The 19832-nt window shown below is 38.2% G+C and overlaps 1 protein-coding gene across 3 annotated transcripts; it reads left to right on the forward strand.

Moving 5' to 3' along the window:
• The first annotated feature begins 312 nt into the window (after positions 1–312).
• On the forward strand, positions 313–15902 carry LOC127377634 (polymeric immunoglobulin receptor-like). 3 transcript variants are annotated; one of them, XM_051425713.1, is made up of 7 exons: positions 313–472; positions 830–1174; positions 1477–1800; positions 2380–2433; positions 2752–2850; positions 15015–15055; positions 15312–15902. In XM_051425713.1, exons 1-7 carry the CDS (start codon positions 403–405, stop codon positions 15435–15437), a joined length of 1059 nt encoding a protein of 352 aa, XP_051281673.1. In that variant the 5' UTR covers positions 313–402; the 3' UTR covers positions 15438–15902. The 3 variants fall into 3 exon arrangements, 2 of the variants coding, with proteins under 2 accessions (XP_051281673.1, XP_051281674.1); XM_051425714.1 differs by lacking the exons at positions 15015–15055; positions 15312–15902 and adding exons at positions 3558–3598; positions 4052–4971 and having other exon boundaries at positions 321–472; XR_007887727.1 differs by lacking the exons at positions 313–472; positions 830–1174; positions 1477–1800; ... (1 more) ...; positions 15015–15055; positions 15312–15902 and adding exons at positions 2440–2600; positions 3558–3598; positions 4052–4971.
• The last annotated feature ends 3930 nt before the right edge of the window (positions 15903–19832 follow it).

The following is a 19832-nucleotide window of genomic DNA, read 5'->3' on the forward strand; positions in this document are numbered from 1 at the left end:
TTGGTTTTTGTTCTGATGTATGGATTTGAAAAAAAGTTTATAGCCAGAGCTGTTGCGTAAACCAGAGCAGTATGGAGCCATCATTGTAGCAAAACTATTAACAAATGCGAGTGCAGAGTGAAGCACACACGGATTGAGATACAGTTGCACAACTCTCCACTCACATTTGCAAATAGTTTCTACAATAATGGCTCCATAGGACAGAGGAGTTAATCAGAAAGAGGAAGTCTGTTACCCCTATTACCCTTTCATCATTATTTATCACCATCACCACCGTTGTGAGTGTAAACTAACACAGAAGGAGGAACGAGATAGAGGAAGGAAGTGTTAAAGTCAAGCAGCTTCAGATTTCTGCTTTAAGTGGAAGGAGTGAAGTGACGGAGACAGTTCTCCTGCAGGTTAATGATTTGTCTCATCAGGATCATATTCAGAATGAATATCCAACATGTTCTCTTTGTCTGCTTCTTATCAGGTGAGAACTGGGAATTTGTTTCTTATAAAGCTTTATAAAGAAATTTAAAGCCTCCTCACACATGTTGTAAGGCATCTGTAAATTTACAGCCAGCAGGGGTGATTACCTGAAATAAAAGTCTAATACAATTTGAAACATGCTGCAAAAAAAGCTTAAACTGCATAGACATACACAGAGAATGTCCTTTACAGTGTATTGCTAGATATACACCATCCCATGATGTTGAACTTTGGCTGCCTCTGTATCATTCTCTGTGCAGTGATGGATTCGCCCTCATTGACCTGCTGTCTGTTTTACAGTCAGTCTACAATACAGAAAGTACTGACCATCAGTGTTCTCTGCTCATCTTTTCAACAGCACTGTGTGGGGGAGACTCTGGGCTCGTCAGTGCAAGACTCAACCTTTACACAGGAGCTGTAGGAGGAAGTGGAACAATTAATTGCCCCTTGCGTCTGTCTGGAAGCAACAAGTTCTTCTGTAAGGAAGAATGTAAAGCAGAAGATATTCTCATTAGAACAGATGGTGTCACAGCTCACAGTGGCAGATACAGCATTAAATACAGAAATGATTCTTCTGAAAGAGGAACTCTGTCTGTGACCATCACAGATCTGACCAAGTCTGACTCAGGACGGTACAGGTGTGGTTTGGGACAAACCTTGGTTCCAGATTCATACATTGACTTTGAGATCAGAGTTTCAGATGGTGAGTTTCTACTGAAAATAATTAAACTTGATATATTTAGTGTATTTAACATATTTAGTGAATTTGTAAGTAAGAAAATAAATAAAATCAAATTACATTGTGAGAAGAATGGGAGTTATTTATGGTGTACAGACTTTTTATTGATGTTTTATCAAATCATTACCACACCAGTCACAGACTGAGGTTGAACTGGGCAGCTCCCAGTGTGACTCTGAGTTAATGAGAAGCAGCAGATATTGTGATCAGAATACATCTTAAAGGACGTACAGACAGTAACTAATGATTGTTCATATTTCCAACAGCACCGTTGGGGAGAAACTCTAGTTTTATCCGTACATTAGCAGAAGGAGAAAATATCACTTATGGATGCAGCAATACTGTCTACAGAAAGAAGAAGTTCTTGTGTAAGGGCGATTGTAAAACAGAAGAGGACATTCTCATTGAAACAGAGGAGAACAGAGCTCAGAATGGCAGATACAGCATTGAATATAAAGAAGGATCTCTATATGAACTGTATATGACCATCACACAGGCGACCAAGTCAGACACAGGATGGTACAAGTGTGGTTACGGCAGAGCTTTGTCTCCAGATTCATCTTATAAGTTACCAATCCTTGTCATTGATGGTGAGTTTCTTATTGAACCTCAAGAAAATGTTGCTTTATAATCCACGTACCTTTTGTCCAGTGAATATTAACTTTTAAAGAGCTGATAATGAAAAAAAACTTCTATTGTTATTTAAAATCTCAAAATAAATAATGAGAGAAATCAGTGCATCTTTTGGTCCTTTGATTTTATTTTTAAAAAAGGGCATAAAAAAACAAAAATAAATTATTTGATGTTCACTTTATAATACAAGAATGACATGGTCAAGGATGAGAAAAACTTTAAAAATAGAAAAAAAGAAAACTTCCAGTTTGAATAAACGGAAAACAAATTTAATAAATGAAAATATGACCAAATATTTTATTTTTGATTTCTACTTTCATATTGGCATTGAATGTTCACATCCAATATATAGGAGATAACATTAATACTTGTGTTGATATTGTTTGAAAAGCACCAGAATATGAATATTTTAGTAAATTCTCCACATATTACAGGCTTTCATTCAGTATCTGATTGTTTGTGTTTCCATTGATCACTGCTCCAACCACTTCCAAACCAAATGGGACTCTTTGACCTTCAAACATCATCGCCATCAGCCTCCACACCAACACCAACAGCAACACCAGCATCAGCAGCCACCCAGTTGTCAAGTACAGTTCACAGTGAACTTTTTGTTCTCCTCCAAACTGTTTCCACCTTTTAGCAGCCACAGTTTTTTGCCCTAGGAGGATGACATCTGTCACCAGGAAGCTACTTCCCTGGATTTGTGTATAGCAACTGCAACTTTCTATCTATGAGGCTGACTTCTGCCATAGATGTCAGTTGTTTGTGAGGTTGTGTTTGTGTTTAAATGGGACAAAAACTGTTACTATTAATCTGCCAGCACTACACGAAGAGAGCCTCATGTTTCATCATTAACGTGGAAGCGTCTGTAAAACAAACTTTTTCTTCTCTTCAATATCACACAGATGTGCTGCTGTATGTGATTGTGACTGCTGTCATCATCGTCATCATCTTGGGTCTGGTACTGACCATAATCTGCATTCAGAGGAACACCAAACTTGACTGTAAGGGGAACAGGAAAAATACAGTAACACAAATTACATTTAACAGGACGCTCACATCAAGGTTTTAACAACTTATTGCAACAGTACACATTTCAGTTTGACAGTGTGGCTCTGCTCATGAAATACTCTGGAAGGAATCTGAACAAACACAACACAGACTGTCCCTGAGCTAACAAACACACCTGGCAGAGCCTGAGACACACAACATTTAATGATCATGAACACATGTTCAAGGACATTCACCAACAAGTAAATGCTAATACACGAGGAAGCTGTGGAGCTGGAAGGAGGTACATTTCAGGGGAGGGAAAATAGCTATTTGGGAATACATAGCATTAGTTTTCTGCTGTTTGCAGGTTTTATAAAGTATCAGGATCTGTTCTGGGTACCAGCTGAAATGACTACAGTGTGCTAACAGTAGTTGGATCACTACAGACACTGAAACAGCAGTTTGAGAGTGTGGCTCTGGGGATGGCATTGTCAGTGTTCAGTCCACCATGTGGTCCAGACTGAAATATTTCAACATCTATTGGATGGACTGCCATTTTTGTACAGGAAGATCTGGTTTAGTTTTGTGTGACTGTGGTTGGTGTTTGATCATTGGCTGTTTTCCTGTTGCTTCAACCAACAAGAGAGACCTTCAAACCTCATCTGCACTTTCAATAATAACTCAATATAACAGAGAAAATATTGTGTCTGTTCCACAGGTTGGAAGACCAGAGGGAACTCAGACGGCAAAAACCTTGAGGTGACTGTCTTTAACTCTTTATTTACTCTCACTGTTGGCACAGATGTGCCAGTGCTCAAGATAATGATTAGAGATGATCCAAGCTGATCCTATATCAGTATCAGAGCTGATCTGGTCCAATGGACCCATATCAGCAAATATAAACCCATTAGCTGATCCTTTCTTTACTGAACTCTGCTGAGTTTAGCCACCTCTGCCTGTTCGAGTTGGAGCACTGCTCTTCTGTCTCACATCCTACAGTGCAGATTTTCACTGCATATAGGACTAAAGTATGGGAGTGTGTGAATGTTAAAGATCATTTGAGGGCACAGCGAGTGAAGCTTGAACAAAGACCAGAGTACAAACATTCAGGTCAGGTATCTTCTCACTGGCTGTTACTGTGTGCCGCCCCCCCCATGAACAAACTTGTTGCACTCACAAGAAAGTGAGTTGGTTTTCTTTGTCAAATTTCAGATGGCCATCTATGAGAACTGTCCTCCAGTCTCTACAGGTGCAGACTACCAGAGCCTCGATCCAGCCATCAGGAATCAGGACCAAACCTACTCTACACTCAAACACACGCAACACACATGAAACTGTTTGGATTCAGGTCTGGATTCTGTTTCTGTTCCTCAAAGGTCCAGTTTGTACGGTGAAATATGAGAATGTGTTTCTCACTTTGCTGGTGTGTTACTTCTTTTCATCTTGTGGTAAATTCTTGATTTGTTTGCTTTTTGTCTATTTGCATGTTTTTTTTTTTTTAATTTGAGCTCTCAGGGCCACTGTACATTTGGAGTAAATGGACTTTATTTTCACATGCTGCCATTGTGATGTATTAACTATAATATTGATTTCATAATAATAATAAGGAGAAGAATGATTTGTTTTAAAGTTTTATATCATTAATAAACAGCATTTCATTCATGTTTAATACAAACTACATAAGAACTAGTTTGTGTGATTCAACTTGTTTTAATGTAGTGATGTATAAATCTCCACTTACAGACCCTTACATATTATAAGGTTAAGTTTGACTTACAAACAACAGATCTCCATTACATTTTCTGTGGATATTCATGATCGTGAGCTGATGCTGCTGAGCATCAGGTGTGGTTATACATGTACATATTTATATGCATATTTAATACCCATATGTATATTTGTTGTTGGTAAAGCACTTTGGACCTTTGTGTTAAAAAGGTGCTATATAAATAAAGCTTTACTTACTTACTTTCATGTATCTGAGCTAATGGGTTATTTTTCCTGCCATTAACCATCAATTGATGGTTTCTTGCTGTTCATGATGAATTAAATTGCTCACAAAGTACCAGTGTGTAGTGTTTTATGAGTGTATGTAATTAATTAGCATGTCAATAAAATGATCATATTTCTTATCCAGCCTACCTTGTCCATGTTATTAAACCTTATATTTGATCTCTTATCTTATATTTCCTTGTTAATGTATATATTTTGTACATTTTGTCTATTTGTGTGCATTAACAGACCCCAGGATGCAACTGCATCAGCTGAAGCTAATGTGGCTACTGTAACAATAAACAATATAAAATCAGTTTTTGCAGTCGTGCCATGGGAATACTGCTATACTATAAAATATTGAAGGTATACAGCTTCCACTTTGCCTAAGTCTCTGTCAGTGAAAATATATTGGATCTCAAGAGACTTTCTGGTTCAATAAATGATACATTGATGTCTCCACAGTGATGGTGGACCAAATGACATCCATGAACATCTGAATTCAACCAACATGTAAAACTGCATTAAAAGAGGAACAGTGACGACAGCAGAGACCAGTGGAATGTAACTAAGTACATTTACTCATATTCCAGGTAGCTGCACTTTACTTGAGTATTAACTTCTACTTCACTACATCTCAGAGGCAGATATTGTACTTTTACCACACTATTCCTCATACCCTTCCTGTCCAGTGAAAACCTTGTATCTCCTAAATAACTATTACTAGCTGTGTATAAAAGAGGGATGTTTATCCATTTAACTCTTGAATCTAAAAGGATAAACTCTGAGCTGCATCTTGTTCCATAGTTGTGATTGTCTCTGAAGTGATTGAAGTAGTTGAACAGATATTTGGGGATCTTTTTATGAGCAATTTTATGGGTAACTTTCTTTGTATTACATTTTCAACTAGATGGGTACAGGAGGTATCACTGTGGTATAGCCTACTATTAAACCAGGAGATGGCGCCACAGTCAAACTGTTCACTGACTGATTTTGTTCTTCATATTTCTTTATCACTGTGAACTCTGATAAATCCTCATTGTTTTTGGTTAGCAGGTCAGCATTGTTAGCATTCATTAGGGTTAACTATTCTGGCTAAACACTCAATTTCTTAAACTTAAAATAATAGAGATAAAATATTTAGTGAAATATGAAACATCATTTCCTGTGTGTGTCTGTAAACAGGTGTGATGTGGACGTGTTTTTCTAAAATAATCTTCATTTTCCAAGAACTGTGTTTGGTTAGACACTGGGTCTCATAACCTGCGGCCTCATTACAGAAAAGAATCCTAAACTCATGGCAGTGTCCTATCCTATCTCAGACCTTAACTGGAACTGTAAACTCCATTCTTCAATCAACATTCGCCCTGTCATGCCTGTAACTGTGTGTGGCACCTGCCCTATTTATATATACGTATATACACCCATCAGCCATAACATTGTGACAACCAGGGTGTCCAGGTGGTCATAATGTATGGCTGATGATAACTCAACATTTGAATACAAGATGAATGAAAATAAAAAATGTCCCTTTAAAATAAATGAGTCTTTGTCGATAGTCTTTTAAGTCTGTGATCACTTTCGAGTTTTGTCTTGTCAGTCCACTGTCTGTGGTTCTTAATATCAATGACTGTTCCAGTGGTACGTTTCTGGTGATGGTATGCCCCCGTTTTGAACGTGTGTAGCAGTCCTGGCGACTTGATGAGTCACTTCTGGGTTCCAGGTAGAATCCCTCTGGGATCAATCAATGGGAATGGATCTTCAAAAGTGGCTCTCACTCTGTCCATAAGACCTGACCTGTTTTATGCAAACAGGACTTTTAGATTCAGTTTTGTCTATTTGTTATTATACTAATTATATAATTATATTATACTAAAGTGTAACAATAATGTAACACTAAACATCATATATAATATAACACTCACTGTTCAGGCCTTACATTACACTCTAGTTCAATAAACTTTGACTTTTAATATTAATATCAGAATTATTACCAACATACATCATTGTACTGTTGATTAAACAGTGACTAATGACAATAGCATTAAGCTTTTACCTCCGTACAATATTAGGAAGGATTATGGCAGTATACATGTTGTATGGCCCTGCTAATATTCCCACCCTCCAGTGTCAATACAATTTCAATCAACTATCACCTTCTCCACAGTAAAATGTAAGAATTGAACATTTATCCCTTAATAATAACAACAGAACAATAATGGAAAACATGGTATTTTAACATCCTTTCCTTCACATATAGTAATGTACAATTTACTGAACTATTCATTGCAACAAGGAAATTACAGTAAGTAGGCCGCAGTAACAGCCAGCTGAACTGTGTGTTAAACTGTTACTATTCCAGCAAATTAACCAAAAACTTGAATCCCTCATCAGCTATCTACAACTGTTATCTATCAACCACTTCCCCTTTTTACTAAGTTTGATGCTACTCTTCTATTTCCTTTGCTCCGGTCGCAGTCACATGACCACATCTCTCCTCTCTTCCTCACATTAACAAAAGATCACACAGTTGCATCATGATCTGTCAATCAAGCTCAGCTAGGGCGGGACTTAACCAAACTATAATTATGAGTGGCTGATTCCTCTCTGCTTACGTAAGGACAGTAACATTATATTAAATATATTTTAACCCTTTATTGTCACTGGGTTACATATATATGAAACAAACTAACAGGAAGAGATCCACCAATGTGTGAAACCTGTTTCACATGTACTAATGCATCCACATGTGTGTAAGTATCACTTTTCATGTATCTGTTGTTAGTGTTCTCCATTATTATGTACTTTTACTGAGGAGGGTGATGGCACCTCCCTCATCCTCAAATCACCTACTGTGAAACAAAACTAGTCCATGCATTTGTAACTTCTATGCTGGATTACTGCAATTATTTCTTATCAGGCTGCCCCAATAATTCCCTGAAGACTCTCCAGTTGATCCAGAATACTACGGCACATATTCTGACAGGAAAAGAGATCATATTTCTCCTGTACTAACTTCTCTGCACTGGCTCTCTGTAGTTGTCACCGTGCACTTAGATGACTTCTGTAATGATTTGCTGCTATATGAATAAAATTGAACTGAATCATATTCTATAAGATCATCATATCACTCAGGGTTGGTCTGTTAGAAACAGTTCATTGCTGTTTCAGGGTCCCTGAACTGGCTGCAGTTTATAGGGTTTTACTCTAAATAAAATATCTTGACTGGTCGTAGGTGGTTGAGATAACACAGAGAGACAGTTCAAACTGGAACACACTCGATCTGGAAAACTAGTGGTGATGTTAATTTTACTGTGATATTCTAAAATTAAGAATAAAAATGAATAAACCTTCGCTAGGTTATTGTTGAGGTAACATCCTGTCAAATTCTTCCGAGGTGGAGCTGATGTTTCTCAGACCCGTATACAGAACTTATCAGTCAGGTTTGTGTTAGGAAACAGGGTGATAAACTGACATAAGCTACTTCTCTTAAATTTAAATGAACACTTTATGTGGATGTTCACAATGAGTGAACTTTTATTTTGTCTCTTTCAATTAAAAATATAAAGGTTAAGATTTAATAGTGACTTCTGTCAGATCTATTCTTAGCACACTTCAGAGCAGCTGCATTATAAAGTTGACACATTTTCAAGAACTACTGCAAGAGGAGTGAATGATGCAGTCACATCGCTTTTCACACAGACCCACCAACTTGGTTAAGTCCCACCCATTCTGAGTGCAAATACAGATGCAGATGATGTAGCTGGTTGAAGAGATACAGATAACGGTGTCTTTGCTCATCCCTTTCCGCATCCATTACCCTTCTGTTTAAATGTTTAACTGCATTTGAAAAGTGCACTTCAACCTGATTTAGAACCAGCTTTGTAAGTTGTACTGTGGTTTATATGGGTTAGGGTTAGGGTCACAGATGTCGGTGATCGGGCCCTCGAACCCACCCTGCAGCAACTCTGACTGGACTGACTCAGACATCTTCATCATGCTGTAATGAACTTAATCGCAATGAATGAAGCAAGGAGTCGAGTCTGGCACAGCAACTAACAGCTGTAACACACAGTAGAAGAATCTCAGGCCTCACAAACAGCAGCATTTCCAGAGTGTCTATGGACAGAGAGCAGATTGTCATTATCGATGCTCTGATGTCAGTTTTTACCCAACTGACAGTTGAGAAGATTGATATCACTGTACAGCTTGTCACAGATAGGATGAGTACAGGGTTGTGTAGTAGTCATCAGATAAAGCCAGCAGTCCACTAGTCTTCCAACATTTATGATATTAATTAAATTATTTTAATATGTATGTTTTAAAAGCCACTTGTTGAACGCTAACAGATAAAGTGGAAATGATTCTGAATGTGTCAGAACAACCAGCAAGGAGACATTTACACTTCCCCCTACCCCCCTTCATCATCACTTATCATCATCATCATGTTGTGAGGGGAGCTAAATCCGCAAACTAACAGAGAAGGAGGAGCGAGATACAGGAAGGAAGTGTTAAATTAAAGCAGACTTCTGTGTGAAAGGAGTGAAGTGACAGAGACAGCTCTCCTGCAGGTTAATGATTTGTCTCATCAGGATCAAATTCAAAATGAATATCCAACATGTTCTCTTCGTCTGCTTCTTATCAGGTGAGAACTGGGAATTTGTTTCTTATAACACTTTAAAAAGGAATTTAAAGCCTCCTCACACATGTTGTAAGGCATCTTTTCAAGTAAGTTGAGATCCCTGATCTGCTAAAACCACTTTGGAAAGCAAAGGACTTCATATCAAGTAATGGAGAAAGATAATGAATGAATAACGCAATGCACAGAGATTATAATAACCAAAAGCTGTATAATGATTGAAGCTGATTCTATATTACAAAATGAAATATGTAACAATGAAAGGAAACATGATTATATAATTGTAACGGATTATTTGATAATTAATTAGTATTAAGTATAAATGCATAGTAGTGAATTAGAACTATGGAAAGTAAGGTCAAGAGAGCAAATCATGTTGACGTGTTGAGTAACTAGGTGAAAAGGCACGTACTGCAACCAGACATGTCCAGTGCGGAGAGAAAAGGGGAAGTAGTTAATCGTTATCAGTGAATATGAATAATCAATTTTGAATTAATTAAAGCTGTATGCCCTTGCTAATTCTTGCAATAAATATAACAACTGCAGTTAAAGAATAAATTGTGAACATTAGATTTATGTTATCTCTACAGGCAATAATTATGAGGTAGGTTACTCTAGCCAAATAAATTAAACAGACCCTTGGGGCTTACTGTCCAAGCCACTAAAAATAATCCTAGCCACTACGAAGTGCACAGGTCAATAAGAGGAGAGCAGCTGTGAATGGACGTGACTAGTGTGGTATTTGACTCTAGGGCTATTCAGTCAGGTGCTGCACTAGAGTGAGCAGGATAGGCGTCTGGATGAAGGCAGTTAGAAGCCAGGCGTATCTCCTCGCCACCAGCTTAAATAGTCCTCTGCTGAGACCTGGCAGGGTAATACCCATAGGCTAGAGCAGGGGTGTCAAACTCATTTTGGTTCAGGGGCCACATACAACCCAATTGGACCTGAAGTGGGCCGGACCAGAAAATTAAGGCATAACTACCTATAAATAGCAACAACCCCTAATTTTTTGGTTTGTTTTATTGCAAAGAAATAGAAATACATTCTGAAAATGTTCACATTTAACAAACTTTCTTTTCACAAAACATTATGAACAACCTGAATTTTATTAAGGAAAATAAGTGCAATTTCAACAATATTTTGCCTCAGTTTATCATTTACACATGTGCATTACAATTTAAAGATCACAGTGGATTTGGATCTACAAAGCCACAGAACATTAAGTAACATGTACCTGGAACTGAAAAATACAGTATTTTACTTAATTATTAAAACAACTTTTCAAGATCTAGAAATTATTTATTTACATACATTTTCACATCTGTGCAGTAATCCTGACCACCTGAACTGACTCACCGCACCACACAAACTAAAGTGGGAGGTATTAGGAAAGGTTAAGTTATCCTACTGCCTTATAAATGTATACATAAAAATACATGAAAGTTGTGGCAGTGCATGAGTAATAGAGTTCCACCAAACCAAACTCTTTTGTACTGAAGCTGCTGAATGACATATTAGTGCACAATGTTCAGTGTCTTTAAACATTCACACAGTAAGTATGCATTTTCACAGAGCTGTATTGTTCAGTGTGCAAAAGTGTCTGAAGCAGCATTTTACATGAATTAGGTTTACTCACTGTTTAATTTGCTCCTAAAACTTGGCATCTTTTAGTCTTTACAAGTGCATCAATATCAGGCATCAAATCCTGAGGAGCTGCCAATCTCAGAATGTCATTTAAGTTCTTATGTGTGAGCCTTGAGCGCAACTTTGATTTGTTGATGCTCATTACAGAGAAAACCTGTTCACAAAGGTAGGTAGTCCCAAACAACAAACTTTTCAGCACTGAAACTTGCTGCGAACACACCGAGCACACAGGTTTCCCTTTCACCTCTGTGAATAAATGGGAGTTGGTTCATTTTTCTGGGAAAACTCTACACTCTGTGTCCACTTTTCTCCTGTTTGACAAAGACATTTTGAGTAATGAGTGTTTTAAGAGTAGCGTAGCTCCTTCAAGGAATAGAGCAGTGCGTGATGTGCGAGCATAACGTGTGTGTTTGGTGGTAGAGCGAGCGAGCGAGCGACGGTGAACAGCAGCAGAGCAGAGAGAGACACGGGTTAGCCATAAGTTACCAGGTCTAACAGTAAATGTACAGTGTGAGTTACAGTTGTCAGTGAATAAAGTTCAATAAAGTATTGTGCTATGTTCGATACTCTGTGTTCTCTGTAGTTTTCACACCAAGCAAAGTCACCCCACGGGCCGGATCGAACCCTCTGGCAGGCCGGTTCTGGTCCGCGGGCCGTAAGTTTGAAACCTCTGGGCTCCCTTTGTATTTGTCAGTTCGTCTTGTTCAGATGGTAGAAAGAGTATAGTCAAGTGTTCCAGTTCAGAGTCCAGGTTTTTTCATGTGTCAATTAAAGTTAGACTTTTGTTTGCTTTTTGATATCCTCCTTGAGAGCGCCTTTTGTTGATGAATAAATATATTTTTCCTACATTTTCGTCTTTGCCAGAGTTGTGCATTTGGGTCCACCTATATTGTGTCAGAGGTCGTGACACATGCTATATACGCCATCCCATGATGTTGAACTTTGGCTGCCTCTGTATCATTCTCTGTGAAGTGATGGATTCACCCTCATTGACCTGCTGTCTGTTTTACAGTCAGTCTACAATACAGAAAGTACTGACCATCAGTGTTCTCTGCTCATCTTTTCAACAGCACTGTGTGGGGGAGACTCTGGGCTCGTCAGTGCAAGACTCAACCTTTACACAGGAGCTGTAGGAGGAAGTGGTAAAATTAAGTGCACCTTGCGTCTATCTGGAAAAAACAAGTTCTTCTGTAAGGAAGAATGTAAAGCAGAAGATATTCTCATTAGAACAGATGGTGTCACAGCTCACAGTGGCAGATACAGCATTAAATACAGAAATTATTCTTCTGAAAGAGGAATTCTGTCTGTGACCATCACAAATCTGACCAAGTCTGACTCAGGACAGTACAAGTGTGGTTTGGGACAAACTTTGGTTCCAGGTTCATACAGGGACTTTGAGATCAGAGTTTCAGATGGTGAGTTTCTACTGAAAATAATTAAACTTGATATATTTAGTGTATTTAACATATTTAGTGAATTTATAAGTAAGAAAATAAATAAAATCAAATGACATTGTGAGAAGAATGGGAGTTATTTGTGGTGTACAGACTTTTTATTGATGTTTTATCAAATCATTACCACACCAGTCACAGACTGTGGTTGAACTGGGCAGCTCCCAGTGTGACTCTGAGTTAATGAGAAGCAGCAGATATTGTGATCAGAATACATCTTAAAGGACGTACAGACAGTAACTAATGATTGTTCATATTTCCAACAGCACCGTTGGATACAAACTCTCGTTTTTTGCCTACATTAGTAGAAGGAGAAAATATCACTTATGGATGCAGCGATACTGTCTACGGAAAGCAGAAGTTCTTGTGTAAGGGCGATTGTAAAACAGAAGAGGACATTCTCATTGAAACAGAGGAGAACAGAGCTCAGAATGGCAGATACAGCATTGAATATAAAGAAGGATCTCTATATGGACTGTATATGACCATCACACAGGCGACCAAGTCAGACACAGGATGGTACAAGTGTGGTTACGGCAGACCTTTGTCTCCAGATTCATCTTATACAAACCTGATCCTTGTCATTGATGGTGAGTTTCTTATTAAATCTCAAGAAAATGTTGCTTTATAATCCAAGTACCTTTTGTTCAGTGAATATTAACTTTCAAAGAGCTGATAATGAAAATGACTTTTATTGTTATTTAAAATCTCAAAATAAATAATGAGAGAAATCAGTGTATCTTTTGGTCCTTTGATTTTATTTTATTTTTTTAAAAAACTCATTAAAAAAACAAACTATTTCATTTTATTACAAAAATGTAATTGTTCTTTTTTTAACATGGTCAAAAAGGATGAGCAAAATTTTAAAAATAGAAAAAAAAGGAAACTTCCAGTTTGAATAAATGGAAAACAAATGTAATAATACTAGATAATAAAGAAAATTTCAGATTTTGCTGAAACAATTTTTTACCTAAGAGCAGCAGAAATGAAAATATGACCAAATATTAAATTTTTGATTGCTACTATCATATTTGCATTTAATGTTAACATCCAATATATAGGAGATCACATTAATACTTGTGATGGTATTGTTTGAAGAACACCAGCATATGGACAATTTTAGTAAATTCTCCACATATTACAGGGTTTGATTTAGTATCTGATTGTTTCATTGTGTTTCCATTGATCACTGCTCCAACCACTTCCAAACCGAACGGGACTCTTTGACCTTCGAACATCATCGCCATCAGCCTCCACACCAACAACAACAACAACAACAACAACAACAACAACAACAACAACACCAACAACAACAACACCAACAGCACCAACAACACCAACAACAGCAACAGCAACAGCAACAGCACCAACAACACCAACAACAGCAACAGCAACCACCCAGTTGTCAGGTACAGTTCACAGTGAACTTTTTGTTCTCCTCCAAACTGTTTCCTGGAAGGGTCTGTAAAACAAACTTTTTCTTCTCTTCAACTCACAGATGTGCTGCTGTATGTGATTGTGACTCTTGCCATCATTGTCATCATCTTGGGGCTGGTGCTGACCATAATCTGCATTCAGTGTTATATTAAACAGAGGAACCCACAAGCAGACCACAAACTCGGTTGGTACTATTTCCAAAGACAGGCTTTATTGAGAACCAGGGAATGGAATGGTGAGGTGTAGCTCCTGCTGGCAGTGGTGAGACGATATGGCTTAGACCCAGGCAGAGTGGAACTTGAAGATTGAGGCAGCATGGCAGACAGGAAGGAGCGGGCAGGTAGCTGAAGTGAAGGGTATGATCCAAAGACACAGGAAAAAACAAGGTTACAGTTCATAGCAAAAACACTTCTCTTGAGTTCTTTAACTTGGCCAAGAAAGCCACTACCAGGCTTGTACATACAACAATGGGGCGGAGAGTGGATGGAGAACCAGGTGAGCAGGTAATGAGGGAGAGTGGGAGGAGTCCACACACACAGAGAGACACACAGGGAAACCAAGAAGGAGAAAACTACTGACTATAACATTAAGAGGAGAACCAAATCTGATGGTGAGGTGACAGGAAAAATACAGTACTGCCAACGACTGAGACTTACCATTTCTCACTAATTACATTTAACAGGATGCTCACATCAAGGTTTTAACAACTTATTGCAACAGTACACATTTCAGTTTGACAGTGTGGCTCTGCTCATGAAATACTCTGGAAGGAATCTGAACAAACACAACACAGACTGTCCCTGAGCTAACAAACACACCTGGCAGAGCCTGAGACACACAACATTTAATGATCATGAACACATGTTCAAGGACATTCACCAACTAGTAAATGCTAATACACGAGGAAGCTGTGGAGCTGGAAGGAGGTACCAACAAGAAAGACCTTCAAACCTCATCTGCACTTTCAATAATGACTCAATATAACAGAGAAAATATTGTGTCTGTTCCACAGGTTGGAAGACCAGAGGGAACTCAGATGACACAAACATTGAGGTGACTGTCTTTAACTCTTTATTTACTCTCATTGTTGGCTCAGATGTGCCAGTGCTCAAGATAATCATTAGAGATGATCCGAGCTGATCCTATATCAGTATCAGGGCTGCATGCTAGTTTTAATGGCTCAATATAGACTAAAATGTTTTTAACTGTTTTGCTTTTTGTTTCCTGCCTCCTGCTATCACGCGTCACCTCCAAAAAATGATTAAAGTGCTCTAACTGTATTTTAAGTCAAATGTCTGATTGTGTTCAGATGGCCCTCTATGAGAACCGTCCTCCAGTCTCTACATTTGAAGACTCCATCTACCAGAGCCTCGATCCAGCCATCAGGAATCAGGACCAAACCTACTCTACACTCACACATACACAACACACATGAAACTGTTTGGATTCAGGTCTGGATTCTGTTTCTGTTCCTCAAAGGTCCAGTTTGTACGGTGAAATTTGAGAATGTGTTTCTCACTTTGCTGGTGTGTTACTTTTCTTCCATGTTTTTTGTGTGACGATGAATTAATGATTGAATTTGTCCGCATTTTGTTTATTTGCATGTGTTTGAGCTCTCAGGGCCACTGTACATTTATATCATTGATAAACAGCATTTCATTCAAATATCAGGTTACATGTGTCAACCATATTACATATTACTGTTCACTCTAAATGTCTAAACTTATTTACTTACTTTCATGTATCTGAGCTAATGGGTTATTTTTCCTGCCATTAACCATCAATTGATGGTTTCTTGCTGTTCATGATTAATTAAATGGCTCAAAAAGTACCAGTGTTGTAGTGTTTTATGAGTGTATGTAATTAATTATCATGTTAATAAAATCATATTTTCTAACTAGTTTACCCTGTGCATGACACAGTTATTAAATCTTATATTTTAGTTTAATATGAAATCTCTTATCTTGCTTTTTTCTTCTTGTTAATGTATATATTTTGTATATTTTGTGTCTATTTGTGTGCATTAACAGACCCCAGGATGCAACTGCATAAGCTGAAGCTAATGTGGCTACTGTAACAATAAACAATATAAAAATCAGTTTTTGCATTCATGCCATGGGAATGCTGCTGTCATATTCAGTAGGGGGCAGCATTTGGGTATTAGCAAAATATTAATAATTATTTAAAATAATTATTAAAATATAATAATTAAAAAAAAAAAAGTTTTTTAGGTTAATTAAGTAATTAATATTTTGATTATTAATTATTCAATAGTCCTCGGGGCACCACCCTGTTACCAGGGACAATCTGTCCAATCTGCAATTGACAGTCTTGAAATTTCTACATAGGTTGCTTCAACTTTAATATCCAAATATTAAATTAAAAGGGAAACCATACATGTGAAGGCATGAATGCAAACACTGACCCCGCCAACCAGCAATTTAGATAATGATACTCCACACAATGACCTCAGAAACCGAATATTAAATTATAATACAGTTTATTTAAAAACTAACCACTACTGTACAAATCAAAATATTGGCGATAGGAATGCCTGGATATGTGTGTGTGTGTGTGTGTGTGTGTGTGTGTGTGTGTGTGTGTGTGTGTGTCTGCGTGGGTGTGTGAGAAAGAGACAGGGAGGGGACAGGAGAGGTAGGTGACCGTTATCTGGTCCCCACAATGGCCGAAATATCAGGACACGTGTATGTGCACCAGTGCAGAGGTTCTGACCCGTACCCGAGAATATCAAACCGAGTTATATCCGCTACACCAGAGCGAGATCAGATTTGTGTCCTTTAACTAGCGGGTATACAGTTCAGTACTCTCAGACTGGTGCCGATTCGGCTTGGTCCTTGAGCTGAATAGCGGAGGCCGTGGTCTGGTCACAGACTAACGGCGGGCTGATGCCTCGTTTGGCAGTGTACAGGAACAGTGAGGTCAACTTGTGGGAGGAAAGCAGCGATCGCTGTTTCTCCCGACGGAAAATCTTCGTCCTTCTGCAGGTAGGTTAAAGTGAACAGCGGCTGCGTGCTGTCTCTGCGGGATCCCGGATTAAATGACCAGGCTATCGTTAAAAAAGGAGGGAAAAGGTGTAACGGTCTGGGTCGTCCAATGAGTTTACAGACAAGTGGCACACTTTAAGAAAAAAAAAGGGGATTTAGAAAAGATAAAGAGGACGCTCTCTAGTGCTACGAGAGCAGTACCTGAGGAGACGTTAATCTCGGGATACAAGCGAGGAGGAGAGAGTCTCTTGGATTTAAGTGTGACAGGTCTGGGGTCCGAGGGAATCTGACCAATAAAGGGCAGGTGTTTGATCATTTATTGCTTTAATGCCACACCTTGGCCACATTATTGGCCCCCCTCTGATGGGTCTGTGATCTGGCAGGCTTTTTTTCTTTGTCTTCCATCATTACGAGCAGGCTTCATTGATTACATAAGGGCCTCACTCCCTTGCCTAAGTCTCTGTCAGTGAAAATATATTGGATCTCAAGAGACTCTCTGGTTCAATAAATTATAAATTGATGTCTCCACAGTGATGGTGGACCAAATGACATCCATGAACATCTAAATTCAACCAACATGTAAAACTGCATTAAAAGAGGAACAGTGACGACAGCAGAGACCAGTGGAATGTAACTAAGTACATTTACTCATATTCCAGGTAGCTGCACTTTACTTGAGTATTAACTTCTACTTCACTACATCTCAGAGGCAGATATTGTACTTTTCCCACGCTACTATTCCTCATACCCTTCCTGTCCAGTGAAAACCTTGTATCTCCAGATTGGTGATTGCTTTTCTGATGAATGAATTATTAAGTATTCCTTTATGGATTGATCCTCTTTTTCATTATGCTAAATAAACCTCTTGGATTAGCTGTGAAATGCATTGTCACAAAGAGAGAGTACCTGCTGACCATTTCTTTATAGTCTGTTTAAATTAATCTCTGCCTCAGTTTTCAGAAGTTTATTCCATTCGATAAAAAAATATCTTCGACCATTGAACTCTTGAATCTAAAAAGTTTGAAATCTGTTGATCTGCATCTTGTGTTCAGTGTCTCTGAAGTGATTGCAGTAGTTGATATCTAGATATATCAGATATTTGGGGATCTTGTTATGAGCAATTTTATGGGTAAGTCCCAATTTAATTTGTATGACATTTTCAACTGGTAACCAATGAAGGACGTAACACAACCCTGATTAACTTGTTTTGAGCAGTCTGTGAATTAGTTTTGATGACCTGCGGTATACTATTAAACCAGGAGGTGGCAGCATCGTCAGAGTGGCATTGAACTAATGCCCCAGCTGTTGATCTATCCAGCAACCCTGATTTAGAACTTAATGAAGAAAAAGGTCAGACAAACAGGATCAACTCATCAATATATAATAAAAGGTTGTGGCCGTAGGACCTTGAGGGATCCCACAATTGATTTAGCTGCGTCCCATTTGCATCCAATATCTCTGTCCCACCAGAGGGCTAAGAAATGATTAATTGAATGGCCAACTTGCTAAACACCATGGACCCCATGCTAAAACCGCAGAATACCATAATCTACAGTATCAAAGGCCATTTGATGTCTAATATGAAGATTCCACAATATTTACAAGCATCAAACGCCTTTCTAATGCAGCCCGTTAAATATTAAAAGCAGGTTTCAGTGGAATGTTTTTTCTTTTAGTTACAGACTTTTAGGACCACATTTCCACTTTAGAGGAACATTAGTACTATAAGACTGTAAGTTTGGTAGAGACCAACAGAGTCAGACTGCTGCAGCTTCACATTAGCTCAGAATAAATGTTTTACACAGAACGAGGACTGTGGATTTTGTGCTTCTTTGTATAGAAAGTGCTTTAATAAGAGATCTCTGTGTGGTCAGAGAACCTCATCGTACATATGAGCTCACTACTGTTTTAGGACTGACCTGAGAAAATGTGTCAATCCTTGCCATAAATCCTTGTCAGAGTTTATTATTACTTCCGCAAAATAAACTGTACATAAGGAAGGACAATGAATGGTTTTTAATGTGTTCCCTTGTTTAAACAGATAAACAAAAAGCAGGAAGTATAATGTCACTGAAGCAGTGAGTTAAACAATGGGCAGAATCATACTTGTTAACATTTGGGGAAATGAAGTTCCCCTCTTCATATTTTGTTATTATCTGTACCTTCCCTTGCTCTATGGAGAGATTTTTATTGTTGTTACTTGTTACTGTTATGATTTTGGGTTTTTCTTTGGTTATTTCCTGTTTTCTTATGTAGTTTTACTCCTCTTTATTTCCTGTCTTTGTCTTTTCCCCACTGTTTTTGATTGTTTGCCCCGCCTGGATTGATGTCACCTGTGTCTCATTAGGTGCCCCATCAATAGAGCATATATTGGGCACATCCCAAGTCTCTTATGTGACATTTACCCAAAGCACTTATTTCTGCTCCAAAGAGCAAGGATCGATATCTGAGGAGCTATGAGCGATGATCAAAGATACATGGGAGCAGCCTTCACGGAAATCTTTTACCAACCAACATGCCCCTTTATAGGATATCAGTTATTGATTGGACACGGCTGATTGGACTCATAGACAGAGACAGTAGAAATGTTGTTTGTCAGCAAGGAATGAGTTTTACATAATTTATCATCATTTCCATTAAGCCTGAGGCTGATCGTTCCTGAGTCAGGTTTAATATGAGGTATATCATTTAAATTTTCCCTGAAATATTAAACCAAATAAATATTTTCCAATGTTCAAAAGACACCACAGTCATATTCTGAGTTATTCAATAATGAGTTTATGGAGCGGAGTTCTGAAGCGTTCCCATTCCCGTTGCAATACACA

This window comes from Dicentrarchus labrax, unplaced genomic scaffold (genome assembly GCF_905237075.1).
Source record: "Dicentrarchus labrax unplaced genomic scaffold, dlabrax2021, whole genome shotgun sequence".
In the NCBI taxonomy this organism is placed as follows: domain Eukaryota; kingdom Metazoa; phylum Chordata; class Actinopteri; family Moronidae; genus Dicentrarchus; species Dicentrarchus labrax.